Source organism: Anopheles darlingi, chromosome 2 (assembly GCF_943734745.1).
Source record: "Anopheles darlingi chromosome 2, idAnoDarlMG_H_01, whole genome shotgun sequence".
NCBI lineage: Eukaryota > Metazoa > Arthropoda > Insecta > Diptera > Culicidae > Anopheles > Anopheles darlingi.
In genome coordinates, this window is record NC_064874.1 from 86,592,774 (window position 1) to 86,606,901 (window position 14,128).

The window sequence follows — 14,128 nt, forward strand, 5'->3', positions numbered from 1 at the left end:
GGTTCGATACTTATTGGTGATAGTTTATTGTAGCGATTAAATCCCCCGAAAATGATTTAATAAACTCGAAAATTGTTGATCTTCAAGCTAGTATTCTCCCTCGCCTAGACTCTCAACGTTCATATGGTTATCGTAATCAACTACATTTATCTTTCCTTTGCCCAACTCCAGCACCTTCAGTTTATCGATTACTGTCCTCATTTTAACTCCTACGCCGTTTTGTGCAACGTACGCTGTTTGCACGCTATTGATCACCGGTTTGAGATCTTCCACTTGCCAGAGTCGATATTTGATAAAATGCATAGCATCAGATACGAGCTTTGTTGCTCCTTCCAGCGGGAAGAACAGGAGTTCGGATCCTTGTGAGCCTACACACTGAAGAATCTTGTTTTCCAATATTTCCTTCATCCGCGCTGCCTCTTCGCGATAACCTGCCTGATCTCGTACCAAGCATTCTGAGAAGCACTTCGTGTTTCTGGGTCGAAAGAAGAGATGATCTGGAAGAAAACGATGGCATAATTTACTTGCAAATCTGTGAAACTATCCTTTTTGTTCATACCTGTAACCAAAATGCGCCGATAGTTGCTGTGTGAGACTGTGTGTTTATGAAGCACGAGAAATCGGTAGCGTATCGTATCACCGACCTCAACGATCATATCGCGATCATGAATTAAAAATTTTCCATCTACAGTAGTCGTTACGTTGACCATTAGTTGGCGATCCCAGATAGGTTCTTTTTGGCTATGGTTGTGTTTGCCAACGTAGAGCTCAATACCGAACATCTCTATTAGCGGACTATCTCTGGTCCATATTATGATGCCTGAGGGCTCTCGAGGTTGTACGTGCACCATAAACTGTTTCATGAACACCAAATAATCTGGAAGTGGATGCTCGTCCTCCGCCAACGTTGCCGCAGCAAAAACGCAGATGATGAACGCCACTATTGTTGGTCTCATAGTGCCCATCGTTCACACTGATCACAGCATTGAAACTGACTGATCGTACTGTCCACAGCATAGAAAACATCCAGATTGCTGCTTTCTTCTCATATTGACCGTTTGTAAGACTGCTTCATACTATCAGTTGGCTCTATCATCTTGATGATAAGGCTCATACATCGGAAAAGCAACTCGCTGGTCGGCCAGAAAATATTTAAATGAAATCTTTTCTTCACTCTCACTTCACAATCACTGAAATACTACAATCAGGCGACCAAGCGTGGAGCTCTTAATTTTCCTTCGAAACAAAGTGAGCGTTTTAGATTGGGTTGAGAAAATGGAATTTTAAATTTCCAGTATTCACGCTTCCTTCATGCTTGCTTGCGAGATGGAAAAAGTTGTCACCAGACGATGCCGTACTTTCTACAAAATATCCAATTACTAATGCAAAACAGGGTAACCGTATAGTAGCACAGTTTACCTGAACAATCGCTAAACCTAATTCATTATTTAGGCAAATTTAGTCGATAAAGTTCCCAAATAGAAAGGCTTCGGAGAGATCTCTCCTAACACTCGGCTGGAAAGACAGCACCCGGGCTAGGCGAGGGAACCAAGGGATGGTGAATTTTTCCCATAATGAAATAATTGAATTCGATTAAACACGCGCCAACGAAAACGCGCGGCCATTAAAATAATTTTAATGGCAAGAGTTTTTCCGCGCGTAATTACTTTTAAATTCTGCGCCCACGACCAATCATCGGGTGGCCTACTGTCCCCCGGGGGGCCGATACCCATCCCGGCGCATCCGTTCCAGGACCTTGAATCCTCCGTCGGTGGTCCGCAGTGGGGAGTTCCATTATCAACAAGAGCAACGCGACTATCGGCCGCCAGGAAGGGGGCTTCCCATTTCGATGAGGGAAAATCCCCAGCGATAATGAATTTTTAAGCCACCGTGCGGTGCGGTGTGGTGCAGTGCGTCCAGCAGTGCGCGAGTCGTACCAGCGAGAGGAAGGACTCTTCGCGAAGATGAATTGTGCTGGTGAAATAAATTATTGTTCGCTTAATTGCTTTCTGCAGCAAGACGTACTGCCTGACGTACATACCGATGGTGCCGCAGGCGATAAGGCAGTCCCGGGGAACAGGGGGCTGGCAAGAGTGATCTCGATTTATGTGTTCTCTTTCACGGAACTCTGAATTTAAATTAAGATAATACGAGCAGCAGTGTCGATGGTCCACTAAGTGGTCTTTCTAAGGAAGTCAATGTCTCGCGGTTTCGATTCGAATCGTATTGAATCAACTGGACCTTACCATCACTTTAATCAGTTGTGTGACGTCCAGTTTCATTGATGCGTGTAGGACGGCCAATTGATAAGAGCTTCGTGTGCTATAACGTTTGCTAAGAATAGGTTAGTACGCAAACTAGCAGCTTAGTGGCGGATCAGCCGGAGCAATGCAGCTTATTGTGACAACGATCCTCCTAGGAACGATACACCTGACGGCAGGTGGATTCTTGGATTGGTTCCGGGGTAATCAGGACCAGAACCAGGTACATCGTGTTGGACCAATCAACATCGAGGTACTACTGCCCAAGGGTATCCGTTTGTGGACTCACTACAATCCCGACCAGACCCTGTTCGGCGTGGAGCTGTATGTGAAGTACTTCGAGGGTCAAACGGAAGCCCTCGAATGTGCACTTTGCCAGAACACGTCGGTACCGGTGTATGGCAAGTTTCTCCTGCAAGATGATGATCTGGTGGCTCGAGCCGGTGATGTCCTGGAGTATGTTCTTATTACCTCCGATGGAGAAACGGACATGCGGCACACAACGCGCCGTACCGTAGTAGATGGTAAGTTGATGTAAATTCAGTGAAGAAGACCTTAAGGATCTTAAAAGATTTTCTTTCGTGTTCGGCTAGATAATCTTATACGGTCCGGTGATCAGCATTGTGATTGTACGGTACTGCAGAACCCGGACGCACTTCTAGAACCTGCCACAGAGGTGGAGTTGCTGGAACGAATGATTCACCGTGTGATAGCTAACCGAAGTCGATCGTGCGAGTCCTTGTCCAAGTGGCTGGTGCTGCGCGTGGAACCACGGAATGAGTTGGCCGATGTAGAAGAGCACGTTCACACGGTGGTGCATCGGATGCTGCGTGTGGCCGTGCTACTCGATAGAGATAGTGCTAGTCTAGCCATTTCCGACCCGACGGAACTGATAGACCGCGTCGAGGATCATCCGGATGGGATTGCATTCCGTGTGCGATCGGTGATGGAGAAAATGAAGCTTTTAGAGCTTCTTCGATCCAGCCGGCTAGTGGTGGACTATGACGGGATCTTTAGTAGGGCACTGAACAATGATGAGCATGAGGAATGAAGAAGAAAATGAAAACCGAAAACCGTCCTGGATCATATCTGTTGTTTGCTTTACTCCTTTACAGTTGTTACGCTCCCTGCAGTCTGCGGTATTTATCATCGATCAACGAACCGTTTCATCATGCTAACCTGCATTCCATTGCCGTATCAGCGTTCCGCATTGTTCGTGCTTTTTTGCCGATTTTTCCGATTTTCCATCCAGTTTCTAAGTCCCACACCCACACCACCGGTAGCGACCGTAGCTGCGGCCCGATTATGGGACGAACGAATTGTCGTTGTTGTTGATGACGATAATGGTGATGAGATATTAGTCGGTCTGCTTTCGCCCCCCCCCCCCCCCCATCGTAGCAGACCGGATGCCCATAACCAAACGGGGCCTAAGCGAGGGTGTTTTTTGCTTCCTCTTCTTCTTCCGCTTTGTTCAGCCCTTTTGTTGCGGATCACTTTGCCCCGGCGTAGTCGGCTTCCGTGAGCTTTTTGCTATCGTTTAGCGAGCGAACGAGCCGGTTCTAAACCCTCGGTGCTCAAAAGTGCCGATGTCGGATAGGAACGGAACGGATGCGGTGGGATGGAAAATGATTTATTAGTCTGCATTAGAGCGCTCGTGGCCGTGGCCCGAGGGTGGAATTTGGGAGCATAGCAGTTTCCGCCATGGACGAGAAAATGAAAGGGAAATGGGTGTTTCCAAGAAAGGAAAAATCCTTGCCTTGCCTTCCTGCGTATGTACGTCAAATGACTATCCGAACCCGTACAGCGGTGCGATGGCAAGGCTTTGTGCGAGCCATCAAAACGTTGGCTGTGGGTTGGAGTAAAATTATGACACCACCCAACAAGGCCCAACGGGAACGAAACGAAACGAAAGGGGATTGGGAAATTGCAAAACATGCGTAACAGCAGAGCAATTTTGGGGCCTGGTACGTGCGGTGGTAACGCGAATTGCATCCACCGAGCACCGACAATGGCTCGGGCACCTCGGGACAGTGAAATGAAGAAGGATAAGAGATGAGGATTGAAAATGACTTTCCCCAACGGGTGTGGAGGGAACAGAGGTGCGTGAAAATTGTGTTCCAAGCCTTGTTCGTTCGTTCGTTCGTTCGGTTGCTTACCCCAGAAGAGAGTGCTTTTCCGGTTCGAGGAAACACACCGCTCTGGCTCCTTCCTTCTCGTTTCTTCGTCGACCGGTTGGCGTGAAGTGAACGATGCGTAGAGCGAGCAAAGAGAAGAGCTAGAACACTCGTGGAGACTCGCAAACACAAAAAAAAAACCTCGACAAAGTGTACCAGGCGTTATGATTATGATTTCATGAATGATTAAAAGACCGCCAGTCAGCCCGCCGGTGGTGCTCTGGAGGACGGGCCGTGTAGCCGGGTACGGTTTGTGTTTCGTTTCTTCTACCCATATGGGTTGCGCCACGTGCTCTTATTTATGCACCACGGCCGACGGTAGGGAAGGTCGTTCTTGGGCCTTGCAGATAGCCTTATTTGCCACCTTCTCCAGCTTCAGACGTGCCGGGGAACAAGGAAGGATAAGCAAATGAATGGGCTGCGGACGAGAAGCGCGGACGCGTTATCCTTAGTTTCCCCTGGGGTTTTTTGTTGGCTTCATCCATATCGGTGGACTGGATTTTACGCCCGATTCCGGTGCCCTCCTCCGACTTTCTCTCTTTGTCGGTTAACGACTAATTTCCCGGTCTTCGGGCGCCGACTGTAATAATGGAGTCTTTTATTAGGTTAAGAACATGGAAGGGTGACTGTGGGTGTTATGAGGTAGGTTGGGCATTTTAGCGCCTTTTCTCCTTTCTTCTTCGGACCTGGTTCGCCTTCACTCTTTCGTAGCCGTTTCGCCAGAGCTGCTGCTATGGAAGATGTTGAGCACATAGCGATACTGCGAGCTTCTTGTCCACCGTAGGCACATATACGGTCGTTCCTGGTGATGATGATGATGATGCTGGTGCTATGCTGCTAACGTACCTGGGAAATCGTGTTTTCTTTGTGCATGGTGAATGAGCAAATTCCGCGGAACGGCGCATAACCGCGCTCGTTGGATGACGGTCTGTAATGAACATTATGGCGATCGTGTGATGGTGGCGTTGTGCAGTCTAGCGCATTTAGGTCCACCGTGGTCAGGCACACCGACGTACCAACAGGTCGAGAGAACAGCATGGTTTCAGGGGCCTTGAGGTCGGATTTTTTTTGCAACATATTACTAGCATTTCTTGTTTGCCAACGAAGGTACAAATGTTTCGGTATTTTTCGGAGCAGGATCATCGAGGCGTAGCAGAACCATAATCGTTAATCGTCAAGATAATCAGCGATCATTTATTAATTTTTTACAAGACAGCTTCAATGCGCGTTAAACGTGCTTGCGGTGTTGCAAAGCATCAATGTTCACTTATCCTAACACTCCCTCTTATGCCAACTCAAGCATAGATGAAAAATCGTAGTCTCGAACCGCCTGGATGTTGGCTTCCTTGCAGAGGTACAACAACTTCAGCTTATCGAGTGCCGTTCTCATCTCAAACAACACAACATCGGATTCCAATTGTGCTAGGCGCACTCCCTGCTTCACCAGCTGCTGCAGTTCGCGCGTCGTGGAAAGCTTTTGCTGTACGTACTGCACAGGGTCCGACACTAGTGACTCATCCTGCGAGGACAGCGCGAGTGTCATATAGTTGGTCCTAGATTCCAGTGCACACTGACTCTGCAAATAATCGATGATGCCTTCCAGCACTTGACGTTCACGGTTGGCCGATGGCGCAGCTTCCAACTTATCCGACGAAGCACGTTGGTCAATCAGCAAATTCGACTTGCAGAGGTTGGTGTGAGGATCGATCTCACACTCGTACTGATCTTCGTTACGATCATCATAAAAATCATCAATTGTTGATGTCGAGGTAGGTCGTGCGACGGGAGCTCGTGTTGAAGGAATATAGGGCACTTCCGTGGTTGTAGGGAAGGCAGGCGATGGAGACCCTTCATCGCACGTACAGTTCTTCCTGATCATATCGTCTAAGGTAGGATGAGAGAAGGGAGAACACATGTTGAATTCCTGTTAGAAGGGCCCACCACATCTTGTTACTTACATCTCACGATGAAACGATGCACGAGGGTTGTGTTTTTGCCATTCTGATATCCTATTTGAGCTTTGTAGGACACGATGTCTCCCGGTTTGATGATCACTGACGAGTCTTGCACAATGAACTTACCATACACAACGGTGCTCGTGTTTTGCAAAACTGCCGGTACGTCATCGGATGTGTTCGCGGCGTTGATGTAGACGGCGATCGCAAAGTACTGCGCCGTTTGATTGCGATCCGCGATATACACTTCGAGGCCTTTCGGTTCGTAGATCTCAAACGTCGGTACTACGGATGGGTGCCAGCGTCCGTGTCGGTGATGGTGATGATGGTGATGATTGTGCTGGTGATGATTACCATCGTGACGGCCATGGTGGAAATTATTATTATAATTATTATTATTCCAATGGCGGTGAGCGACGGTGCCGGTAATGATCGTGGCGATCGCCACTAGGGCAGCGAAAACGAAATGCACTCGATGGTTCATCCTTGCGCGTTGGAAGCGTTACTCTGACTGATTGGTACACGATCCACGCGCTGCCTCTACTCAAATAGCTGCTCACCGGACTATACCTTATCGCAGGACAGTGGAAGTGATGATAACCTTTTTGAATGGAATTACCCGAGCAGCTACAATTCACTGTGCGTTCTGTTTATGCCAATTCAATCTCGAACGGTATGATTCATAATGCGATGTTTGCGCGATCTTACGCACTGGGGATTTTGGAAGAAAGTTGTTTACTCCGAGCGTTCCTATACCGAACTGTATGACAGCTGCGATAAGGTCGTGTTTTAAATGTGTTTCAAGAATCGTGGTGCCTCCAGGTAACCCGCTACAGTATTTTACCTTATCTGCGAGCATAGGTAGAGTACTCTGTGTACCTGGTCCAAAGGTAGCTAGATGCTTTTTTGTTTAATATTATATCGATTTTTGTTACCTAGGGCACCATACCTTTCATACAATGCATATAATGATTTTTATCGCAATATTTCTGCGAAGGTAAGCGCTAATGTTTTAATATAATTTTGCCTGCAAAAATGGCTATGTAAAGAAACATAACGGCACTTTTTACCAGCCATTACCTTCTCCTGTAAGGCATTTTAATGGTGAACGAGCAGTAACTGCAGCATGTTTCGCTTTTTGTTGAACTTTTGCTAGCACATGAAGCTTATACCCCAAGGAATGGTACCACGGTTTCGCATTCGTTACTGCATCCCCGTTTGCTCATCGTCACTTCGTGGAAAAGTTTATGGAAACAGTTTTTTTTGTTGCAAAATTAATACCCATGTGTATTTATTGATTTCGCCGGATGCATCTCTAATCAAATTATATGAACTCAAAACGAAATCAAACCATCCCGAGTCCAGTGTGAGGTTCTACGGTGCTGCTACTGGTGGTGGCAGTGAGTGAAATCACGGACGTAACAAAGTTCACGTCCGCCTGGCTTCTGGGACTGTGCCAATGGGAAAAAGGATAGGAAAAACATGTACATATTTTATCATCGGAACGATTGGGCACGAAGGAAGTTGCGGGAATAGTTTCCAATCGGAGTGAAGCCAACGAGCCACGGGGCCGGATCCAACCGTTGTCCCTAGTTACTGCGGCGCGTGGAGTGAGAGCAGAAAGGCATCCCGGGAAGCACTAGCACACGGCTAATGTGCGATGTTGGGGCATAAATGGAGAAAACTTGCTCGACAAAACTTTTGCACTCCGGCTGACTTATGATTTCAATTTCTCTCTCGGCCTTTCGTTGAAAGATCAGAGCGTGACCCTCCCGCGCTTGGAACGGTTGGGGAGCTCGCTGAGGGCAAGCTCAAGGGAAAGCAAAGCAAATGCCCTGAGCTAGAACATACTCTCGTACATGTGTGCTGCATTCAATTCCGTTCGCTGTCGATGGTCGATGGACCTTCGTTATCGTATCGTCGCTCTATCATACGGACTGGAAGATGGATGGCGGATAGACGTACCGAGCCGGCTGACAGATCAGGCACGGATTTCCGTCCCGTACGCAAAGCAAGGGCATCTATCAAACTCAAACTTGGTCATTTTGGATGATTTTTTTTTCTGTGTGGCATCATTTGATGCGCGGCGCCTGCAGTACATGGCTTGGGCTTTGCGGTAAAAGTTATGAAATAACATTCACCCGCTCGACATTCCCAACAACCGCTTCCAGCGCTGTAAGGAATCAAAAAGGCAAAATTCTGAGCCGGATATTATTATTATTGCTCACATGTCCGCCCGAGGGCGAGCGCAAGGGACTTTGATCGTCATATCGTTGTGTTGGTGGACTGTGTGTGGAGAGGGGGAAATATACTTGATTGATTTTATTAAAAAGTTGATGGGAAATATTGCGAGAACGTGTTCCGCTCGCTCGAACCGAAACGCACTGGGATGGGAAATATGGTTTCACGGCATTTCCGGTCGACCGGACCGGAGAAGCGATCGAAATTCAACACCCGTTTCCCAGGAAGTTGTGGCCAAAGCGCTCGTATGGCCGCAGGTGATGATGTAGAGGTAGAAGGATACTAGGCACTAGGCCAGCACATGATTGTAATATGATTGTACCCATGCCATTGATTGCTTTCCGGTTTGGTCGGTTTGGTTGGTAACGTGATACTAGGAATATTCTGTAAAATGGTTCCCAATCTTTCTAACTTATATTGAAAGCATCATTCGATACGTTCATTTATGAAATTAATTATATGAATTGGAGCGTGCTGCTTTGCATCTACCTAATGTCTGGCATCAACCTGATGTGAGTCATTTAAATGAAAGAAATTGAGCGATTCCTTTGTGATGTGATTCTAAATTGAAGAGAACCATGTTTCACTCTCATATCCATCTCATATTTGCTCATATTGCAGTAAATTGACGAAGGAATCACATTCTAACCGATGCATCCTTTGTATTTAGTAGGTCAATAAGTCGGCTTCTGGGTCAGCATGCGACAGAATAGAATAGCTTAGGTTGCCTTCCAATAGAACTCTTACTCTCACCATATGTTGAGCGAATATGATTGAATTAACTATCCCATTACTGTTTTTATGCAAACTAAACTTTTGCTTTGTACCCTAAAAATCAAATGCTCGGTTCATGAGTTATTTACAGCTTCAGTGCTTCATTGGTATGATGTGCCCACCAATATGCTTGCAATCATCGAAATCATATGTTTCTTCCCGACCCTCCCGATCATGCAAGCTAAAGTTTACCTTCACAAGCAAAGAAGTTTCTGCGTATCTCGCACCTCTAGGAAGGAGCCATCATTTTACGATTGTGATAATTGTTTGAGTTCACCCCGCATTTTGGGAGGAACCATCAAACCGTTTATGGAAATCGTACGAGCGGCGGCCATAAGAAACACGCAATAAACACAGACACAGACACAGTGTGTAGGGAGGCTCAAGGTTGGCCACCACAAATCATCTGTCCATCCGGCCAATTATGAGCCCACCAACGGTAAGCCCTTTCACCCTCTGTCTGTGTCTGTCTAGGAACATCACCGATGATGGGCGGCCATCACCACAAACAGGCAGCCCGACATGCTCGAATACTAGCCACGAAGCCAACGTAATATCGTGTGGCCTAGGGAAGCCAACCTAACCTGAGCTCCTCGCCGTTCCCCGTCGTCATAACCAGTCCTGTCCATCATCTTGATGGCAACAGGTTTCTCGGTGGCCCGGGGCACGGCCATTGGTCGATGGTCCAGTCTAGCCGGTGGGGAGGGTGAAAGGATGTAAAAACGAAGCACCGACACCGGACGAGCATCAGAATAGGAGACGGCTAAGGAGGTCTTTGTGTGAGTGATTGTTATTTGGTCGTGCTCGTTTAGATTCATGAAGCGAGCATTTCACATAAAATAAACATTCTAATAAATATAGCAGCCACATACGGGGGATAGCCGTGACCTGAGCTATGCACACACTCACGCAGACACCCAAGCCAGGGCATCGTACCGACCGACATGACCGAACGACCGACACCAGCGGTGGGGTGAGTGAGTGAGTTATTTCAAAGCCAAAGCATGGGGGGGGGGTTATGCAATCGGGTCGGACAGTGAGTGAGTGAATGCGATGATGCATTTTTGTCCACCACCTAACTTCCGCCTCCCCTCCACCCACCCGAAGGGGGGAAGGGCATATGCAACGATGCATGCAAACGATGGCAGGTTCTGCTTGGCAAATAACATTCCCTCGTTGCCTTTACCAGGACCGTCAACGTGGCAGGTCTTCTCCCCCCCCTTTTTCCGCCGCCTAGCGCCTAGCGGACGCATCACGGTCGAGGTGAATCAGTCACCCTGAACGCTGATGGCGCTCGTACCCATATTGCCATTTCATCGAATCGAAGCACTGCTGTGAGCAATAGATTGTTGGTGAAATGGTCTCGAAATAAATGAAAATTAAATGGAAAAGACGTACCAGACGGACGGAGCCATACAGCGCGAGTCAACCGAAAGGGCTTGCCATGTCAGCTTGTCGACCCACAACAAGCTGTTAACCTGCTGTATGCACCCTGTGGGTGTATGTGTGTGTGTGAGGGAGTATCCTTTCCGAAACAAAGCACCCCTAGACCCTAGACTTTTCGCTGTCAAAAACGTCAGCAGCATACGAGTAGGCTATGCTTTTCCCTTTAGTTTTTCTTTCTGTTGGAGCGATTCAGTTGAAAATGTATTCAGGAAAATTACGAAAAATGTAACTCCGTGTGAAAGCCCTGGACACCTTTGCGGAGAGCTTTTAGATCGTTGGATGGTTAGAAAATAAATGTTTGGTCAGCTATCCCAGCCTAGCACCTGGTTCAAGCGGATGGAAACTATGTACACACACACACTCACACAAGGCAAACATGAGCCGGGCGGTAATCCTTCCGTAGCGATCATCACGGAGCTCGACTGCTGCTGCTGCTGCTGCTGCTGCTACATTCAGGCTACATTGTGTAGGAGGAACGGCTTACTCACCTCATCTCAAACAAAGGTTGCATCCGTTTCAACAAAGCAATGGATTTGACATGGGTTCAAAAAAGTGTTCCGGCGTCAGGGATCAGTCTAATGCTCGATGCGGATCTCGGTTTAGCAAATTTCTGCCGGCCAACTGTTTGCTAGAACCGGATGCTGGCTGCTGAGAAGAGCTGCTAATTCAAGCAGAAAGGGGAACAATGCACATGAAATGCAAATTTTCATTAATATTTTTTCATCCCAAACATGCGTCTACGGTTGTCCGTCTTTGTGGAAGCAAATCGTTGCCAAGGATGGAAGTGCTATCTTGTATCCCCGGAGCCGTTCATTTGTTCTGTCCATCAGGGGACCTCCCTAACCTCGTACCCAACTCACTAAAGTGCATATATGAACGTTAATCATTTGCATGACAATTGGGAAAAGGGAACACACTATTACCACTCTCATGACGGTACCGGACCGTACCGGAGCACGGTGACACGGAAAAGCGAGGCTCAAGTTGTCTAGCTGAAGTGCGATAAAAGTTCCCATCCAGAAATGCAAAGTGTCGCCCCGAAGCCCGACGGCGACGACGACCGTGATGCTGACGATGGAGACGCCTGGCTGCCTGGCTGTCTTTTGCTGCTAGAGTTCATGTCATCTGAAGATTCCAATTTATTTTGATGACTCGATAGCAATGGCGTGTCGGTGACACACACACGCTTACGGAGGACAGAAAGCGACCATCCCTAGCACGTGCGTGTGTGCTGGCTAGAGAAAAGGTCGACACTCCCCGCGGGGCGGTTGAGATAAGAAAGCCATTTTTCCGAAAGTCATGTGCGTGATTTATCAAAATTTCAATTCACGCCACTCGATCTTCCGCTTCATGCGTCATTAGGCGAGGAAGAGGGACGCCCACAACAAGGTTACAAAGGGGTATTTCGCTGGGCGGCTGGAGCTGGAGAAACGGAGGCGCATGGTGTGGCGGCACATTGGCACATTTCGTTTATCTCAGATGGTTCCAGCGGAAAGTCTAGTTCTAGTCTAGAGCGGGAAAGTCGGAAACTCGATGCTGATTCGCTTTTGATATGAAAGAACTTGACATATTTGACACTATTGTATTCAAAAAATGGACGTTCTCAAAATGATCGAGACGCAATGCGAGCGTGTGTGTGTATGTTGAGAGAAACGTTTTCAAGACGATAAGTCGTGATGGCTGACGGTTGTGTGTAATAATGGTTTAATATTACACGATACCGTTGACAGATGATTGATGAGATATGGAATGGCCATGATGTGTTTGATTTCAGCACACGACACAGGGCAGACCCGCCCGTCTATTCAGTTCAGTATTTACTTCTAATCTTGTTGCGAAAAAGTTTATAAAACCCTCAACTTATCAACGTTCCAGGAAGAAACTGTAACTCCAAAAACTTATCGCTCGTCCTGATTTGTTCCGACTGTGCTAGAGGCTTGTTTACTTGTTTTGCTAAAGCGATGTGGTCACAGGATTGCCTGTCAAGGCCTGCAGGCAGATGATAGTGTCACCTGCTAACTGGCGGGACAACGAAGAAAGGGCTGCGGCACTTGTTGACGGTAAGTTTGTGTCAACAAATTTGGACCTCAGATTGATCGCACTCAACCGTAGGATTTATTGAAGTAAAACCATACCCTCCCCCTCCAACCATCTAGCGGCTTCATCGTTTCCAGGAAGCTGTTTTTGGGGGTGGAAATGAAAAATGATTTAGTAGCTGTGCTTCGAGGAGGGTAAGGACGGGTTTGTCGCGAAGTGAAAGGCTTCCGGTAGCTCCGATAACGTTCTCCAGAACGGGATGCCTGAGGCTGCTGGGTTGTATGGCCATCGTCACCGTGAAGGTGGCTTCCATTCGGCATATCCATCATCTTGAGAGCAAGTAAGTAGCGATGCTTCTGGCAGCAAATGACGCCCGATAAGGAGCGCCCTTTCGGCACGCACCTTGACGACAGCTTCTTGAGATGAGATGGCCATCTGGGGGCTGAAGTCGGTAGAGAGAGGGAGAACGGACGAACAATCGAGAAAAGAGTACCAGCTACCTCGGGGCTGGGCCCCCCCTGGGCCTCGATATCATTCAACTCTACTCAATCAATCACCATCGGGACGGGATGTAATTCGATTTGAGGATCATTAAACAAACACATTAACTTTATCATTCTGCGCACGGATGTCTCTGGCCTTCGAGTGCTCTCCGGTACTGTACACGTGCCGTGCCGTGAGTGCTAATGGCGGCCATATTGAGCAGGTTTCCATCATTGACCTGTGCCGTTCGGGAGTACCGTCAAAGACGCACCAAGAATCGAGAATCGAGCGGAAAGGTTCCTTCTTCATATAATATTCAAACTTGTGCAGCGACGATCGCCGGCAGGAGACACGAGCCGATTGCGAGAATTCATTCCCTTTCCTTCGAACGAAATGGTAATGAAATTATGATGAACGTCTCGTTTCGTTAAGTGAAGACGCCCAAAAAGAGATGTAAAGCCGTGGCCATTGTTTTGCGTAAGCTTCTTCTTTGAGAGTTTTTTGTGCTCTCTAGGCCTGTCCCTCAAGGACCGGAATGAGGCTGTCGTCCGCCGGATTGGCACAATGGCGCTGCGGAAACCACACCACTTGTTGATGGCAGACCGCGGGGCTGCTGACTTTCAGGAATCCCAGCCCATGGGCATAGGCAAGTATCGACGGAAGGGAATGAAGAACGCTTGAGTAGCTCGAGAAAGCGTGAGTAGCCAACATAAATAAAAAGAAAACACGCTGTAATATGATTACCAAACTTTGGACA

The 14,128-nt window shown here is 47.7% G+C and overlaps 3 protein-coding genes across 3 annotated transcripts; 1 reads left to right on the top strand and 2 right to left on the bottom strand.

The window, feature by feature from the left end:
* Positions 1-49: 49 nt before the first annotated feature.
* On the bottom strand, positions 50-1,036 carry LOC125952745 (uncharacterized). Its single transcript, XM_049682416.1, has 2 exons — positions 560-1,036; positions 50-497 (listed from the first exon to the last, which is right to left on the bottom strand). Exons 1-2 carry the CDS (start codon positions 963-965, stop codon positions 88-90), a joined length of 816 nt encoding a protein of 271 aa, XP_049538373.1. The 5' UTR covers positions 966-1,036; the 3' UTR covers positions 50-87.
* Positions 1,037-2,348: 1,312 nt separating this feature from the next.
* On the top strand, positions 2,349-3,351 carry LOC125952744 (uncharacterized). Its single transcript, XM_049682415.1, has 2 exons — positions 2,349-2,785; positions 2,855-3,351. Exons 1-2 carry the CDS (start codon positions 2,389-2,391, stop codon positions 3,310-3,312), a joined length of 855 nt encoding a protein of 284 aa, XP_049538372.1. The 5' UTR covers positions 2,349-2,388; the 3' UTR covers positions 3,313-3,351.
* Positions 3,352-5,609: 2,258 nt separating this feature from the next.
* LOC125951039 (uncharacterized) lies at positions 5,610-6,920 on the bottom strand. The gene is made up of 2 exons (XM_049679542.1): positions 6,394-6,920; positions 5,610-6,319 (listed from the first exon to the last, which is right to left on the bottom strand). Exons 1-2 carry the CDS (start codon positions 6,872-6,874, stop codon positions 5,721-5,723), a joined length of 1,080 nt encoding a protein of 359 aa, XP_049535499.1. The 5' UTR covers positions 6,875-6,920; the 3' UTR covers positions 5,610-5,720.
* Positions 6,921-14,128: the final 7,208 nt, after the last annotated feature.

Bases quoted from the DNA above. Each gene is read 5' to 3' on its own strand.
- LOC125952745 (XM_049682416.1), bottom strand. From the start codon at position 965: ATGGGCACTATGAGACCAACAATAGTGGCGTTCATCATCTGCGTTTTT. The intron at 498-559 runs GTATGAACAAAA...GTTTTCTTCCAG, and splicing joins TCGGCGCATTTTGGTTACAG to ATCATCTCTTCTTTCGACCC.
- LOC125952744 (XM_049682415.1), top strand. From the start codon at position 2,389: ATGCAGCTTATTGTGACAACGATCCTCCTAGGAACGATACACCTGACG. The intron at 2,786-2,854 runs GTAAGTTGATGT...GTGTTCGGCTAG, and splicing joins GCGCCGTACCGTAGTAGATG to ATAATCTTATACGGTCCGGT.
- LOC125951039 (XM_049679542.1), bottom strand. From the start codon at position 6,874: ATGAACCATCGAGTGCATTTCGTTTTCGCTGCCCTAGTGGCGATCGCC. The intron at 6,320-6,393 runs GTAAGTAACAAG...ATCCTACCTTAG, and splicing joins GCATCGTTTCATCGTGAGAT to ACGATATGATCAGGAAGAAC.